The sequence below is a fragment of the Lontra canadensis genome, unplaced genomic scaffold (assembly GCF_010015895.1).
Source record: "Lontra canadensis isolate GAN:19392208 unplaced genomic scaffold, GSC_riverotter_1.0 scaffold42, whole genome shotgun sequence".
Lineage (NCBI taxonomy): Eukaryota > Metazoa > Chordata > Mammalia > Carnivora > Mustelidae > Lontra > Lontra canadensis.
The window spans coordinates 4,254,130-4,269,242 of record NW_022631036.1 but is presented as its reverse complement, the minus strand read 5'-3'; the positions used below and the strand labels follow the sequence as shown (position 1 = coordinate 4,269,242).

Sequence of the window (15,113 nt, the reverse complement as noted above, 5' to 3'; positions counted from 1 at the left end):
TTGAGAACTAATGTTCAGCTTTGCCAGTCCCAATCTCTTTCCTGGACTGGTTGTCCCACTGATTTTGAAGTGTCTCTAACTCTTATTCCTTCCATAACCTTTGCGTTTGTTCACATAAACAACAGAAATGACTAGACTTTGTTTCCACAACCCTAAGATACATGAAGAAACTTCGATTCATTTCCAGTCACAGATTATGTTCTCCAGAAAGCAGACTATTAGAAGGGTACTTGCATGTAGGAAATCTACTGGAAATGTTTCAGGATCATCAACCAAGATAAGAGAGCTGGTAGGTGCTGGCTCTATGATTTTTATAATTATCTGACAATAAAATCTGTGCTTGTTCATTTCTACTATGCCCCATTGTTTCCTCAAGTCTCACTCCTTTTAACATCAGGCTGAGCACTTCCATGTTATTGGTGATATCTACAACATATGGCCAACAAGGTCTGCTTTGCAGGAGGTGAGGTATCTCCCAATAATATTTACAAATCAGAATATATGTGATATTAAAGCCTAAGTCATATAAGACAAGAATCTTATAGACAAATTTTCCCCAGAAACACAGTCTTGAAAAATCCTTGACAAAATATTGTCGAGTAGAATCCAGCAAAATTTTGAATGAAAAATATATGACTGGAATTGAATCCAAGAAATCAAGATTGTTTAATCATCAAAAATTTAAGCAGCATAATTTTCCACCTTAACAAAATTAAGGAGAAAAAACAATTGCTCATCACAAAGATTGGACAAAAATCATCTGGTAAAATTAAAACTTTATTCATAATAAAAGTTTTCAGCAAAGTAGGAGTTGAAAAAATATTTCTGCAGTCTAAAAATGTACATCTTTAAAAACAAACAAACTGTATATAATGGTGAAATACTGAATATTTCCCCTTTGTGATTGAAAAGAAGGCAAGAGTGCCTAATGTCACTTCTATTAAATATTGTCTTGAGGGGCATTAGCTAGTGCTACAGGGTGAAGATAGAAAACATAGATATTAGAATGGGAGAATTAAAACTGTGTTTATCACAGAAGACACTGTTTTTGCATTGAAAATTTTTAAGAAACAAACAAAAAGGAAATCTTTAAGAAACTTATAAAACCACTGCTAGAATTAAAGGGTATTCATAAGAATGTAGGATAAAATCTAATAGAGATTCACCTAGTAAAAGAGAAATGTATTTTACAGAGTTGCAACCATCCAAAAGCAGATGAACAGGTGTGTAACTTTGTCTTTCATCCAAATGGAGAGAGAAATATTTTAATATTTCATTATTAACCTTGATGTTTATCATAGTTTTGGGGTTTTAGTTTATCGAGTTAAGCAACTCACTTTCTATTCCTATTTCTCTATGAGTTTTTATAATAAAAACTAAATTTTATCAAATGTTTTTTCTAATTCTAGAGAGAAGATGTGATTATATTCCTTTATTTTGCTATATGTTGAGTTACCTTTATTAACTTTCTTTTTTTTTTAAAGATTTATTTATTTATTTGTCAGAGAGAGTGAGCACAGGCAGACAGAGTGGCAGGTAGAGGCAGAGGGAGAAGCAGGCTCCCCACCGAGCAAGGAGCCCGATGTGGGACTCGATCCCAGGACACTGGGATCATGACCTGAGCTGAAGGCAGCTGCTTAACCAACTGAGCCACCCAGGCGTCCCCCTTTATTAACTTTCTAATGTTAAACCAAACTTCAATTTCTGGAGGAGAAAAATGAACTTGGACATGATACATTATCATTTTTATACATTGATGAATTTGGTTTGATAATACTATGTCTATGATTTTCCATATATACCCAGTGCATCTCTAAGATTGAGGTTAGGCTGTAGTTTTCCAGTCTCATGTTGACCTTGTTGGGTTTTGGTGTCAAGTTTATGTCTATTTGAAAATATCTCCACCCCCATTTTCTATTATCTAGAAAAGTTTCTATAGGTTTAGAATAATTTCTTATTTTAATTCTTAATTAACTCTAAGAATCCCACCGTACTAGGGCTTTATGACTATTCAATTGACTATAGAGTACTAGTAAATTTCTTGAATATTAACTATAATTCAGTTGTCAACTGAAAGCCTAATCAACATTCATGGAACCCAGTGAACCTCAGGCAAGACAGAAAAATTATATCCCTAAAAGTGTATAGTAAAACTGCTAAAAAATGTTAAGATACAAAGAAAATTCTCTAAAATATCCAGAAGGAAAAAAAAGAAGAAAAAATCCTCTTCAATTAACTATTGACTCTTCAATTTCTTTAATAGTTATAATATTATTCATGTTCTCTATTTCTTATAGTCATTTTTACAATCAGCATTTGTTTCCAACTTAAAAGTTGTGGCATATCTATTTGCACAATACATATGAATGATATTCAAAATATTTTATGACTATAGACACAACAAATATATTTATAAATAAATGACACTGAAATACTCAGTTTTAGTAATATAGTAATTTAGCTCCATAATTTAATAACATTTAATATATATGGAACTACTAACCCAGTCATATGTTATTAGTGTAAATCATTGATAAAATCATTCTAATATAATCTAATTTATTTGTTGATTTTTGGAAATATTAGTGTCATCGTTTGTTTAATATGGTTCTTATTAATTAATTCATGAGTCTCATTAAAATGATACTCATACTATCATTTGTAGCCTCCACAGTAGGAACTTTTGCTAAAACATTAGGGAAGTAACAGCAATTCCATTTCTTTCTTTTTTCTTTTTTTTTTTTCCCAGATTATTTATTTATTTATTTGAGAGCAAGTGAGAGAGAGAGAGAGAAAGAGAGAGGGCATGGGCAGCGGGGAGGGACAGAGGGAGAGGGAAAAGCAGGCTCCCCACCGAGGAGGGAGCCTGATACGGGACTCTATCCCAGAACCCTGGCATCATGACCTAAGCTGAAGGCAGACACTTAACCTATTGAGCCATTCAGGAACCCAGCAATTCCATTTAATAACCATTTAATAATAACAAAATCTCTTTTAACAGAGTTGTAAGAAATACTCAATATCACATCTCTGTAACTGACTAAGTTACTGTGTTTGCTTCCTAGGACAGCTTTGCAAAGTATCATTAACCAGATGGCTTAAAACAACAGAAATTTATTGTTTCATTGTTCTGGAGGTTAGAAGTTCAGTCTCATGTACTGAGGAACCACACTCTCTGAAAACTGTAAGAAAATCCTTCCCTGCCTCTTCTTAGCTACTGATGACTTGCTGGCAAACTTTGACATTTCTTGATTTTCAGCTGCACTAACTCTATTCTCTGCCTTTTCTTTGGTATTCTCCTTGTGTCTCTGTTTCTTCACATGTGCACACATTGGTGTCCACTCTACTCCAGTGTGACCTCATCTTAACTAATGACATCTGCAACAACCATAAGTGAAGATGTCATTGTATCCTTTTCAGGCAACGTAATTCAACCCATAACAGTTACCAAATTATTTTTTTAGAATGTATTATGAAATTTGTTTAAACTTAATCCCTCAGCTAATTAAGACGAATCATACTATGGTTTACATATAATTGCATTGACCTCTGGCTTCTACCTTCTACAGCCAAACTGTCACTCCTTTGAAGGTATTTTTGTCTTTTTCCCTTTCCCTTTTTAGAGGTTTCTTTTGTTATATCTTATCTTTTTTGTGGTTTCACTATATGGAGGTAGAACTTTTCTTATCCTTGTCTGCAATTCACTGGTTTTCATTAATATATGATTAGGTGTCTTCACAGATTCTGTTTTGTTCTTTTTCTTCTTTTGTGAGCAAGCAAGACAGCACTACTGGGGGGAGGGAGGGTAGTTGAGGGAGGGGAGAAGGAGGGAGCCCTACATGGGGCTTGATTTTAGGACCCCGAGATCATGACCCAAGCTGAACACAGGCCCTTAATTGACTGAGCCACCCAGGCATCCCTATTTCTTCCTATCTTAACTATAATTTGATGTTGTAAGAAGCTGCTAAAATATATGTAATCCAGTATTTTAGTTGTTTTCAGAAAAAGCATTAGTCCAAATACTATTTCAGTCTTATTCTAAACAAAGGATTCTTGTTTATTTTCTTTTTTATTAGATAACTAACAATTTTATCTGAAACAAAAGAGTAAATGCATCTGTACCAAGCCATAAACATGAGTCATTTACATGAGGCCTTTTTAATCATTAACCTTAACAAGACACAAAACATAACAAGGCAGTAGCTAGATCATACATTTTAATTATTTATATCATTTTATAATAAATAATTTACATTAAACATACTGAAAGAATGTTTTAAGGAAGATTGGTAAAATTTATATATAGAGTTGGCAACAAAGCTAAAATAAAAAAACTCTGATCTTTTATTTAGATATTTCTTCTAACTGTATATTATAAAGAATATTTTATCTACATTAATCATCATTAAGTTGTGAAGAGCGTTAGTATTTTTAGAGAATGAAAGATGTTTAAATAGGAAAGCACTGAGATGTGGGAGAGAGAAATTTAATGAAAGTAGTAGTCCCTTTGAAATATTTTTAATATCATTGACATTATACACTCATTATATAAATAGGATTGTGAAAAGTTTCTGTGAATGCAATCAATCAGTCATTCACCTATTCCAAACACATTTTTCAGACATCCATTAAGCATATTTTTCAGGAAGTTTTTTCTCATCAACCCCTATGTCTCTCTCTGTGGCATTCTTTTTTGGTGTTCTTATTTTCTTCATTTTTTTTAAGATTTTGTTTATTTATTTAGAGAGAACATGCAAATGTGGGGGTGCTGAGGGAGAGCATTTCAAGCAGACTCTGTGCTGATTACGGAGCATGAAGAGTCAGACGTTGAACTGACTTAGCTCTCTAGGAGCCCTGTTGTTCCTTTTTTTTTTTTTTTTTCATAAAAAGCAATCAACAGCCAATAATAACTATTATTGCTTTACTTTTATTATATTCCAGAAATTTAGTAAGCATTTCATTACATTATTTCATTTAAAATCCAACAGAGGTCTGAGAGTTAATCTCTTATTAATGCATTTTAAGGTGAGGGAAATGAGTTAAAGAACTAGTCCAATGTCACACAGTTAATGAACTGCAGGTACTAACTGAGTCTTGTCTGACTTCAAAGACAGATGCTCTGCTGCCTCCAAAGTAATAGATGTGTGGTAACTTTAAAGAGAATTAAAAAGTAACAAATGAGTCTAACAGCATCACACCAATTAGTTCTCCGTCCTATACACATACATATTCAGAGAGATTATGTTTTTTACAACTGTTGTCCAATTGGAGCCACCAACCAGTGAACAGTGATTCTGTTTTAAGTGACATCATCTGCAGAGAAACACTGCAGAAGCCAGGAAGTAATTTAAAAGGAATTTCAATCTCTACTCACACCTGCCAAAAACATTGTTGGGACTCTTCAGTCATAATACTGCTAAATAGTTCCAATATTCTCTTTTCTCTTCTTCCCAAATTCTCTCAGGCACTTCTCAGAGTGTTTCTCCCTTCTTTTCCTTTATTATACAGATTAATTTCACTTGGCATTTACTTGTGAACTTCCTCCCATCTCCATGGTCTTTACTTTCTCTTTTGTTTCCAAATTCTGAACTAGAATACTTAGCATTAGGCTGTTAGAGAAGGTCTACCTTCTAGGAGGTGAGAGAGGCTAGAAATACAGGCACATTGTGTGTGTGTGTGTGTGTGTGTGTGTGTGTGTGAGAGAGAGAGAGAGAGAGAGAGAAAACAGAATTTGGGTGTGCTAACGCCTAAAACAGAAAAAAAAAAATCTAGGGTAAATAGATGAAGAAAAAAATGAGCTTCCAGTTGCTATGGCCATTTTGCTTATTTTATAAGGAAGCTTTATGAATAAACAGAGTAACTGAATCTAAACTACAATTACTTCTCTGCAGAAAGGTGACCGTGGCAAGGGGAGATATGTTCTCTAAGGCATTCTCTTCCACTAAAGTCCTGAAGTAGGCTTCCCTCGTGTTTAAAGAGGTAAGCAGTTCCAGGATGTGTAAAGTTCTTTTATAGATATTAACATGAATATTTTTATTTAACAATACAGCCTCTTCAGAAAATACTTTATGGCATTGTGTATAAAGTTAAACATTTACTCACCAAAACCCAGCAACATCTCTCCTAGTTTTTTTAATTAAAAAAGAAAGGAAAACCATTATCACACTACGCATGTTTGTAAATGTTTTTAACACCTTTATGAATAATGGCCCCAAGCTAAAAACAATCTAAATGTTCAACAAATCATGTACAGATAAATCTTGATACTTCACACATGAGACTACTACTCAGTCATTAAAAGGTATTAGCTACTGATACATACAGTGATATGGATGCATACAGTGATACATACAGTGATATGGATGAATCTCAAAAGTGCTACGTTAAATGAGACAAGTCACTTAGTCACAGAAAATAAATAGCTATATGATTCCATTGAATGACATTCTAGAAAATTCAAAATTATGGAGACATAAATTAGATCTCTGTTTCCCAGGGGCTGGGGTTAGGAAGGAGATCAACGACATGGGGGCCCAAGGGAACTCTGGAGTCATGGGAATATTATATATTTTGATAATAGTGGTGGCAACGTGGTTTACATTTGTTAAAAAATAAAAATAAAAATGAATATTTTACTTTGTCACATATATTAAATGTGTGTATTAATGTTATGTTCAAACTATTTAAAAATATTTTTGTGTATTATTTCTAGATGTATTTTAACACACTTAGGAGAATAACTGTCAACAACCCTAAAGTTTTCCAAATTCTATACTCTTCCCTGGAATTAATAGTTTAGGAAGCTACATTACTTTTCTGGTCACTTGTGTTTCATTTAACATATTGTTACCTTAGTGCCCTATTGCTGTGAAACTCTTCTCTTACATAAATTTTTATCATGAAGAGCCCCAGTTTACTCTGTGGTGCCTGAGTGGAAGTGTGCTGTCACCACACAGGGCTACTGGGGCTTGTCCCTAAAAAGTGAAATTGTAGCCATGAAGTAGGAGTTGAGGAAAGTGGAAGGCCCTGTTTTCTTTGCCAGACTCACTTGAAGTAGAGCAACTGGGAGTCATTTCAGTAACAAGGAGCTGGGACATGGGAGAACTGGGTGAGGAGTAGAACCAGGTTCAATGGCTCAAATGTCACAGATTTGCTGTGACTCAAACGTCACAGATTTGCTGTTCTTAACCAGATTTCATGGATTTTATTGAATAAATCAAATTATTCCTCAAGTTGTTGTAAGCACATAGGATAATTCCCAGAGACTTTATATGGCTACTGTTATTGTTTAATATAATTTTCACATACACAAAAAAACAGCTGTTTGATAGGGAAAGGGCTTACTGAACTCCTCCCGCTGAACAAGGAGCCTGATGTGGGACTCAATCCCAGGACCCTGGGATCATGACCTGAGCTGAAGGCAGTGACTTAACCAACTGAACCACCCAGGTGTCCCCAGGGTAAACTTTTACTAATATTCAGAGACTTCAGAGTTTCATAATTAGTCTTGTTCATATAATATGAGGGAATAGTTATGGGAATGATTCTAACTAGTTGGCACATATATAAGCTGAAACAGTACTTCTCAACTCTGCTGCCACATGATCCCTAGAGGGGGAGGTTTTTAAAACACTGATGAACATGACTTATCCCAAGATATTCTAATTAAACTCTTCTGGATAGGACCTGAGTATCAGTAATTTAAAAATAATTCCTGGGATGATCCAAACTGGAGCCAGATTTGAGAACCGCAGAATTAGACATTTTAGAGGGGCCTTGTGGATTGGATTCATAGTTGAAATTATGTGACTTTTATGTTTTCCTCCAACATTGAAAACTGAGAAAACAACCTTTCTGAGGGAATCTGTATATTGAGGAGTTGTCCCTTCTTTACACCCTTATATATAAATAAATAATGAAAATAACTCAGAGCATAAAGTTTTTAATTGCTTTTATTTGATAAAAGCATGACTTGAACAAAATAAAATTTTCTTTTTCTCAGTCTTCTATATTTATAGTCATCTACGCAAATATGCTATTATTTATAAACCTATTCAGGGATTATGTTTATTACAGCAAGTGACATGTTGGTAGAACTTAGTAAATGTCATGTCTGCAATAATATGGCAATCAGATATCATTTGACAAGCATTGCCTAAAAGGATAAGCATTGCCTAAAAGAGATCTGGTATAAGGGAAAGAATAGGAAAGCCCCACCATAATCCAGGTAGAATCATTTTCCTGACTTTCTGTAGGAATGCTATTATCACCTAAAGTGGATTTGATGAAGAGGCTTCCAAAGATTATGGTCTTTATGTATCCAAAATAAAAAGAAAATTAAAAGCAATATTTTTAGAAACCTTGCTGTAATGATTACACCATTCCTCCACAGAGGATGGGGATTTCATTTTAAAATTGCAGCAATTGTTACTTTCTCGTATGTGATTTTACCTAATTGTATAAGTGGACTATGTTTTTGTACAAGATTATTATCATTAGTGTGACAAGTTTCTTTCCAAGTTTCAGTTTATGAGGAATTTACTAGTAAAATCTATTGTTTTTTTAATTCTTTGGTCTTTTTAAAAGTGTTAATCAACACTGTGACAAGGCTTTACATGAATACCATTTTCTTTTAACATTTGGATAATTACCAGAAACGATTTAATTAAAATTTAAGAAGAAACCAACACATTGTGATCTACATTGCAATAATCATTAAAAGTTAGTGTCAAAGGCAAAATATTACTCATCATTCTTGCCACTGTCATTTGAAAAGGAGGGTAAGGTATTCAATATGCTGATATCTTGAGGACACATTTTTACTGGGTCTTTTTTCATGTCTCCTAACCATCCCAGGTATGTTGGTATAATAACATAATAATTTAAATGATATCAAATGTGAAATAAAATGAAAATTTAACTTACAAAGACAGTAGTTTTCAAACAAAAATAAAAACAGAAACAGAAATAAACAAGCCCACTCAAATTTTAACAAATTTCAAATTTCCTGATAATGTTAAACTCATAGAGTCTCGGGCCAAATGTGACTTAGAGAAGTTGTCTGTCTTCATTCCTTATATTCACATTGTTAAAACATTATTATGTTTTAATTTCTTATTTTTTTCACCCTCACTCACAAAATACTAGCAATTTCTTTTGACTAATCTAATCCCTAATCTCTTTTAATCTTCTTCCCACTGCCATTATAATTCTTTCTTGATACAGCAGGGTTAACATATGAAAAATAAGGACTCAAATAATTGATTGCTCCTTTTATAGGTTCTGATGTTGAATTGATCTTTGACAAAGAAGCAAAGACAATTCAATGGAGAATTTTTTCTCAATAAATAAATAAATAATGCTGGAACAACCATATATTCACATGCAAATAAAAATAATCCATGAAAGAGAAAATTTATACACTGGACTCCATTAAAATTAAAATTTTTATTCTGCAAAAGATACAGAAATGAGAGAATGAAAAGAATCCACTGACTGGGAGAAAATCTTTGCAATACATATCTGGTAAGAGGACAGTATCTAAAATACACTAAAAATTCTTAAGAGTACTTACTCTTTAAGAATAAGAGTAATAAATTAAACAATCCAATTAAAAAGTGAACACAATATTTGAACAGACATCTCGCTAAGAAAAAAATACAGATGGCATATGCTTACAAAAAGATGATCAATATCATATGTCATCAGAGAATTTAAAATTAAAACAATAGTAAGACACCATTACACATTTATTAAAGAGGCTAAAATCCAAAACACTGAGAACACCAAATGCTGACAAGGTTATGGTGCAATAGCATTTATTGCTGGTGGGGATGCAAAATGGTACAGCCACTTTGGAACCCATTTTGACAGTTTCTTATGAAATTAAACATACGCTTAATTTACAATCTAGCAATTTCACTGCTTGTTATTTAATTAAACAAGTTGAGAACTTCTGTTCACCCATAAGCTTGCACAAGAATATTTATAGCAGTTTTATTTATAATTTCTAAAGCTTGGAGGTAACCAAGATGTTCTTCAATAAATAAATGGATAAATAAACTGTGGTACATCAAGACAATGGAATATTATTCAGCAATAAAAAAGAAATGAGTCATCATTCCGTGAAAAGACATGGAAGAAACTTAAAAGCATATTGCTAAGTGAAAGAAACCAAGCTGAAAAGTTTACATAATGTATGATTCTAACTATACGGCATTCTGGAAGAGGCGAAACTATGGAGATCGCAAAATGATTACTGATTGCTAGGGGTTCTGTGTAGGAGGAAGGGATGAATAGGTAGAGAACAGGATGCTTGGGCACATGAAACTATTCTGTATGACACTGTAGGGGGGGATCTACACCATTATACATTTATCAAAACACATAGATTATGCAACACAGAAAGTGAACCTGAATGTAAACTATGGAATTTAGTTAATGTAACAATTTTGGCTCATCAATTGTAACAAAGATAGCACATAATTCAAGATGTTAATAATAAGGAAAATTGTGTGGGTGGCAGGGGGAGTTGAGGGGTTATAGGAAAGCTCTGTACTTTCCACTCAATCTTTCTGTAAATCCCAAGCTGTTCTGAAGTCTATTAATTGTTTTGAAAAAAGTTCCTGATGGCTTTTTACTACTTTAGAACAAAATTGAAACTTTTCACTTTCCTTTAAGGTACTTCATGCTGTGCTTCCTATCTCTCTTTCTTACTTCATCTTCTATGGCATTTCACTTGTCCCAAATATCCTCCATTGTGTTAATCAGATATAATAAAACTTTCCAATTCAGGACTTCTACAATTGCTATCCCCTAGGTGATATTTTTACCATAAATCTTCACTCCTTCCCTTCATTCATATGCCTTTAAGTAAAACTTGAATTACCAATTCATCAGCAGTTCTTTTTGCACAGGACATCAGAGCAGATGATATGTTCTTATGTATGTTTCTCATGTTTCACTTACATAAGGATGAAATTTTATAAAACCAGGTGCCTCATTTGTCCTGTCTGTAACTGTCACTTTACAACTGTTTCACAGTCTATAAAAATGGCCATTATGTAATATTCATAAAACTAATACTTGAATCAATTAATTATTGCAATTTTTTAGGTGAGAAAAATAAGAAGTTGAAAGTTTGATGGCTTGCTAATGTCTATTCAGGTAGAATGTCAGAGGAAGGGAATCTTGTTTCCTACTGTCTCTCTGACCATCGGATGCTCCTCTATAATAGACCATGAGGCAACACAGCATAAGACAGTCCTACCATCACTGGCATAATTTTAGGGAAATAGAGTGGTAATCATGAAGGCTGGCATGAAGTTTTTGTCAATTAGGATGTAATAAAAGCTTAAGTAAGTCACAGTGAAGATGTTATTCAATAATATATATTAGATTCAAATGTATGGATTTTTCCTAAAATACACTGTGTGTTGATTTTCACTTACATACATTACATATCAAAACAGAATCCCATCATTATGGTCTACAAATACTAGATCTCCACGTTTATTGCTCTGGGTAATGAGCTTTTTCCTATAGCCTCCTAGGTCACCTCTAGTCTCTGATATCATTAGTTAAAATGTATTTTAACAAGAGAAATTAAATGCCCAGAATTTTTTGACCTGAGGATTGAATGGTGTTACATATCAATCAACAGATATTTGAGACCTCGTGTGGGTAAAGTTATTACACCCTGGGCTATACAACAGAATGAGAGGTTCATTTCTTTCTCAGGTTTATGCACATTTAGGGCCATTTATTTAATGTTACAGTGAGATCATAAATTCAAGGATAAAATATATAGTAAAATTATTAGATTCATTCTTAATTTGGTGGGTTTGAAAACTTTTCATATCATTTTTCTGTTCCCTTAGATTAAAGACCCAGAAATGCCCCTTTTAATAGGTCTAAAATAAATGAAAATTTGAGAGGGCATTTAATTAACTTTAAATAAGTGTTTTCAACAAAACTGAACTGTGCATAAATATAAAATATCAGCTTAATTGATATAATCATTTATAGCTAGATAATACATATAGTTAAATTATCATCTGTTACCTATATTATAATATAGTTCTGTTCCCCCAAGTAATTTAAGTTGATTTTATTGAGATAATAAACATTTATTGATGAAATGAGTGGCCTATTGTACATAGTGGCATACTATTTTAGATGCTTTAAAACTTGTTACTGCTCTAAATCTTCACAATGACATTTGAGTGTCATTGTCATTTCATTAACATTGCACATCATTTTATACTTCAATTAGGTAACTGCAGATCTTAATGAGATTTTAGTAGTAACAATATGCACTATCATAAAATTTGTGAGCTCGTATGGTAAAATTAAGGTCCAATGCTTGTATGGAGTTGTAAACTTCCTGAAACAGCTCAAGTAAATGGAGACTAGTGCCCATGGCTGACTTAAGGCAAAATTTATCTCATACAGTTTCATGCATTCTTTTTGGAGTCTCTGCTCCTTTCTGTACAATCAATTATCACGTCAGTACTTGAGCCACAGGGCACTTGATGTCCAGGGATTTCCTTTCAAGTTTAGAGGGATTGGTAATCCCTAAATAATCTAATCTATTTTCCTTAACTGTGTAAAAAGACACTGAAACTCAGAGAGGCTCTGATCAATGACATACAACTAAGGTGTTACAGAAATAGGTAGAGAAATGGGTTTTATTGATTCATATTGCCTGTGTATTTGAGTTGTGACTGTTTCAAATAAAAAGTAAATAATCTGTAACGTATTTTGGAAATTCACTGGCCAGAGGTCAAATGAATGAAAGTTTAAGATGTTAACTCCAATACCATTGTATAAGGGAGAGAAAGAAATATTCATGAGATCACTATCAGCAGTAATTATATAACACAAAGAAAGAAACTGGATGTTATGTGTTGGAAGTAATATGTGTATGTGGTGGGGGAGGTCACATGCTTTGCCAAGCCTCCATGTTACTCTATCGATATTAAATATTCATTGAAAACATCATATTACTTGACCCATCAATAACAATTGACAAAACTGATCACTCCCATCCTTAGTTTTCAGAACTTCATACATATTTGATTTTTCCTCTTACTTAAGTGGTTATTTCTATTTAATCTCCTTTGGTCTCTCCTCAATGCTTTCAATTCCAGATATTGGAGTGTCCAGGGCTCCATCCTTGGACTTACTCTCTCGGTGCTCACATTTAGTGTGGAACTCCTGATTGTTTCTGCCACCCAAATCTGTTCCACCCATTCATCTCAGTCACATGAAATATTATCTTTCTAGATGTTTCAACCAAAATCTTTGACATGATATTCAACTTTTCTCTTGGTTCTATAAATTACTTCCAATCTATTAGCAACAATAGATACAGATGCAGGCACCTCTTTGCTGTCACTAAAGCTCTCATGTTGGTCCAAGCTACAGATATCTCTTCCCTGCATTCATACATTGTTTCCCTGCATCTGCAATTACTTTCCTTTAGGCTGTTCTACACAATACATCTAAAGTTATTATATCATTCCTCCACTTAAAGCCCACCATTCATTTACTTACTTCTTCATCAACTATTCATTCTGCATTCGTTCATTGATTTAGTCATCAAATATTTTCACGTGGTAGACCCTCTTTAGATGCTTGGTATCTACCACTAAACAAGCAAAAGTGATGCCTGCCTTCGTAAGTTCACATTCAAGCAAGGAAGAAACATACAATAAACAACATATATGACTTAGAACATAAATTTTTAATTTTAGGAAAAATAGTAAATTAGATCATAGTAAGGGGGATCCAGAATGCTAGGTCTATAATGGTGGAAAGAGGCACAAGCAGGTTGCAGTATTAAAGTAGGTGGTTAGAGTAAGCCCCATGAGAAGGTGAGATTTGAGCACAGATTTGAGGAAGATAAAAACTAACATGTACATCTGGAGGAAGAGTGTTCTGGACAGAGGGAACAATAGCCACAAAGTCAAAAGTAGAAGCTACCTGGAGTGCCCTAATCATTTTGCTCCTGTAATACTACTCCTTAATACTTGTGTATTCTTCCCATGCTCCTATACAAGGGTCTTCATTTCTGGGGCTCCTTCTTCCTGGAATGTGCTTTTCAGGGTATTTGCAAGGCTCAAGTATGAAACTTTTTCATATCTTTGCTCAAATTTACCATCAGAGAGATCTTCCCCTGGCCGTATTATTTAAAACTGCAATTCCTCTTACCTGGCACTATCCATCTCCCTTCTCTGCTTTAATTTTGACAATTCTACTCAGCATAATCTATTGTACTATATAACTTATTTGTCTTATCTGTTGTGTATCTCTCAGTCCAAAGGAAAGGTGTGCTGTCTGGAGGAGAAGCCCGGGGACGGGGGCAAGCTGGCCCGAGCCTTGGGGAACTATGCCACCGTCATCTCCCACAACCCGGTGACCAAGAAGACCCGCGTGAAGCTGCCCTTGGGCTCAAAGAAGGTCATTTCTTCAGCCAACAGAGGTGTGGTCGGTGTGGTGGCCGGAGGTGGCCGCGTCGACAAGCCCATTCTGAAGGCTGGCCGTGCCTACCACAAGTACAAGGCAAAGAGGAATTGCTGGCCACGTGTGCGGGGAGTGGCCACGAACCCTGTGGAGCATCCTTTTGGAGGTGGCAACCACCAGCACATTGGCAAACCCTCCACTATCCGCAGAGATGCCCCTGCTGGCCACAAAGTGGGTCTTATTGCTGCCCGCCGGACTGGGCGTCTCCAGGGAACCAAGACTGTGCAGGAGAAGGAGAACTAGGGTTGAGGGGCTCAATAAAGTGTGTCCTTCTGCCACTAAAAAAAAAAAAAAAAAAAAAAAGTGCAGGGATTTTGTGTATTTTGCTTATTGTACTATCCCCAGCACCTAGAACAGCGCCTGGAACTACTTCTTTGGGCTACTCTATATTTTTTATTTTTTTTAATTTGCATTTATTTTTTAATTTATATTCTTTAAAATTTTAATTCCAGTATAATTAATATATTGTTATATTAGTTTTAGGTTTACACAATTATAGTGATTCAACAATTTTAAACATTACTCAGTGTTTGTCATGATAAGTATACTTTTATTTATTTATTTATTTATTTTAAAGATCTTATTTA

The 15,113-nt window shown here is 34.2% G+C and overlaps 1 protein-coding gene across 1 annotated transcript; it reads left to right on the top strand.

Annotated features, from left to right (window-relative positions):
- The first annotated feature begins 12,360 nt into the window (after positions 1-12,360).
- LOC116875652 (60S ribosomal protein L8-like) lies at positions 12,361-14,804 on the top strand. The gene is made up of 2 exons (XM_032871301.1): positions 12,361-12,399; positions 14,320-14,804. The coding sequence occupies exons 1-2, from the start codon at positions 12,361-12,363 to the stop codon at positions 14,767-14,769; spliced, it is 489 nt and encodes a 162-aa protein (XP_032727192.1). The 3' UTR covers positions 14,770-14,804.
- Positions 14,805-15,113: the final 309 nt, after the last annotated feature.